This window comes from Lipotes vexillifer, unplaced genomic scaffold, assembly GCF_000442215.2.
Source record: "Lipotes vexillifer unplaced genomic scaffold, Lipotes_vexillifer_v1.1 scaffold680, whole genome shotgun sequence".
NCBI classification, from domain to species: Eukaryota; Metazoa; Chordata; class Mammalia; order Artiodactyla; family Lipotidae; genus Lipotes; species Lipotes vexillifer.
The window spans coordinates 2,090,184-2,093,209 of record NW_006780838.1 but is presented as its reverse complement, the minus strand read 5'-3'; the positions used below and the strand labels follow the sequence as shown (position 1 = coordinate 2,093,209).

The following is a 3,026-nucleotide window of genomic DNA, read 5'->3' as shown; positions in this document are numbered from 1 at the left end:
CGCGCCCCCCAAAAAAAAAAAAAAAAAAAAAAAAGTATTCAGCAAAGTGCCTGGCATAGAATAACCAGTCAATAAATGTTAGCTATTAATATTGTATATGCCTTTCTAAAATTCAAGAAATTCTGTGTGCTTTCAAAAGAATAAGAGCTGGATGGGGAGGGGGAGAACAAAGACTAAGTAGTTTTTATAAAGACAGCAACTCAATCAATTGCCCTATGTGGAAAATAGGGTACATGGCAGAAAGAAAAATGACCACAATGCCCATGAACTTTCCACACCCCATGCACAAACTTTAGCAATCCTCACCTTCTCTCTTGGGCCAAGGATCTGACCTCATATCTGTTATGAAAAGGTGGAGCTCAATATTAAGGTAAGAGCTGAGATTAAAGTTGTAACACCAAGATGTGGGGAAAGCTCAAATAAAACTGCCTGCTGCTATTTCCACATTCTGCAACCAACAAAACACATACACAAACAAAATGTTGAGAATTGAGTTTCAGGGACCGTTTGCCATCATGTCACTGCACAGTAATGCAAAACCCTAAACACCATGAAGGTGGTAAAAAGTAGAACATATTTGATTTAGGGCAAATACAAAAATATTCCCATCTCATGTTATAATGCTATTAAACCAACCAGACTGAGAAAGACCTCAGATAACTGTGGGCTTAAATATCCCCACGCTTGGGACTTCCCTGGTGGCGCAGTGGTTAAGTATCCGCCTGCCAATGCAGGGGACATGGGTTTGAGCCCTGGTCTGGGAAGATCTCACATGCTGCAGAGCAGCTAAGCCCGTGTGCCACAACTACTGAGCTTGCGCTCCAGAACCTGTGAGACACAACTACTGAGCCCGCGTGCCACAACTACTGAAGCCCACACGCCTAGAGCTGGTGCTCTGCAACAAGAGAAGCCACCACAATGAGAAGCCCGTGCACCGCAACGAAGAGTAGCCCCTGCTCACCGCAACTAGAGAAAGCCCGCACACAGCAACGAAGACCCAACACACCCAAAAATAAACAAACAAACAAACAAATACATAAATTTATTAAAAAGAAAAAAAGTTAAAAAAAAATATCTCCACTCTCTTTTTAAAATTGGTATGTGTTAACAACAAAGAGACTACCCCATCTCCCCATTTCTGGCCAGAGTGAATAAATCTAAATTAGGACTCTCCTAAAAGGGCAAGTCTGCGAAGGCTGGCTCAGGAGCCTCCTAATTCACAGGAGACTGGCCTGGATCTCGTCTCAGCTGGTCAGGATGAAACTGCTTCAACTTGGAGCAGTGAGAAGGTGCTGACTCTTGGTGCTGTTACACAGATAACAGCAATTACTCAGAATTACTCTGTACCTCAAGTACAGAGTACTTGAGTATCAAGTACTAAGTGCCTAAATCTCCTTAATACTCCCCAAACAACTCCAATGGCATGGGTAAGAGTCACATCTCAATCTTTGGCAAGGAAGATCCGGTACAGATCATTTAAATTCTCAGAGAATCAGCTCAGCAGGGTCTGCTCCCAACATCTAGGAAGACTCAAGCCACAGCCCTCAAAGTTACTGAACAAGGAGAGGCCCTGGAGTACAAGACAGACCATGTTGAGGTCCAAGAAAAAAATGAAGTTCCATTCACTTTCAGGGAAGGGATTGTCTCCACTGTCTTATTTCTGAATTATTTCCTGAAAAAAAATCTTTCCTCCACTAATCGCTTTGAAAACTAGAACCCCCTCACTGTGGAGGGCAGTCTCTGGACGCTAAGATCTCTTGAACACAGTCAGCCGGTCATCAGCTTATTCTGGGCTGGTCACAGAAGCCTTTCTTTATAACCAAGGCACTTAGCTCACCACCTTCGTCCTCCGCGGGGGAAGAGGACGGTAAAAGTATTTTGGAAAAATGCCCAAGAAAGGAAAAAGCTGACCGGTTTCCTGAGGGTGTCTCCATCCCTCCCGGCCAGTATGCGGTGACTTCCTACCAAAGGCCACCAGGGGAGTATGGCCAAACCCGGCTCTCCAACACTGCAGGAAATGTTTCAAGCCTAAAAAGCCACTTGTAGGATTACCGGATTCATTCCGGGCACCGCTGCCAAGTGATGCCCCCGCAGTGCCAACATCCCCCTCAGCTCTTTTGTCCCCACGTTGCTCGGCCCTGCTCGGGCGCTAGCCCCACCCTGGGGCCGAAGCAGTTCCCCTTCCCCTGGGCTGTCCTCCCAAGTCACACCCAGAGGCCTGGGTCAGCGGCTCCTCCTCCCCCACACACTCCCGCTCGTCCGTGGGAGCGAGCCCCGGCAGCTGGCTGTCCCCCGGGCCACGGTCACTCCGGCCCTCTGCCTACGTCCCTCGTGGGGGTCAGCTCTCGAGGAGCAGCCGGCCAGGCTGGGGAGTTACGCGGCCCTCACCCCCGCCCGGGGCCTCCCGTCCCGTCCGTCCCTCACCGGGCGGAGGCTGGGCGGGCGACGGTGGCACCGGCGGGCGCGGGCCGCTGCTGTTGATGATGTAGTGGGAGACGCGCGAGTTCTCGGAGACGCTGAGCACATAGTCCCCGGGGCTGGTGCTCGAGTCCCGCACCAGGAACACCCCGTGCCGCTGGCCCTGCAACAGCGCCACCGCCTCCTGCCGACTCAGCCGCCCCCAGTACCAGCTACTCCGCTCCTCCGAGTCGAAGTTGCCTGCCATGGCCGCCTCCGCGCCTACACGCTGGGCCGCCGCCGCCGCGCGCGCCCCTCCAGCCCCGGCGCCCGCCGCCCAGCGGACCGGCTCAGGTCTCAGCCTCTCAGCAGCGCCTGAAATGGCGGCGGAGGCCGCGGGCCTTCCCCACCGGAAATGACGCGCTCCCTGCCCCTGGGAGGATGCCGGGAAGGGGACTGCGGCCCGCCATTGGGAGAAGGGCAAGGCACAGCTCTTGCGCGCACTGCGCATGCGGCCTCTTGGGCGTCGTCGCGTGGCGGGGACCGGGACTGCAGAGGGTGCAGAGGCGGAGTCTAGGGCCGAGGGGCGGGGCCTCAGCTACCAGTCCACTGTTGGCCACACGGTTCTT

General features: G+C 53.3%; 1 protein-coding gene across 2 annotated transcripts in view; it reads right to left on the bottom strand.

The window, feature by feature from the left end:
- CRK (CRK proto-oncogene, adaptor protein) overlaps positions 1-2,802 on the bottom strand; it is a 27,670-nt gene extending 24,868 nt beyond the window's left edge. Inside the window, exon 1 of one of the 2 annotated variants that reach the window (XM_007454229.1) lies at positions 2,425-2,802. In XM_007454229.1, the coding sequence (XP_007454291.1) occupies positions 2,425-2,665 (241 nt within the window). In that variant the 5' untranslated portion in view covers positions 2,666-2,802. The remainder of the gene's footprint in view (positions 1-2,424) is intronic. The other variant, XM_007454230.1, reaches the window with a different exon arrangement.
- Positions 2,803-3,026: the final 224 nt, after the last annotated feature.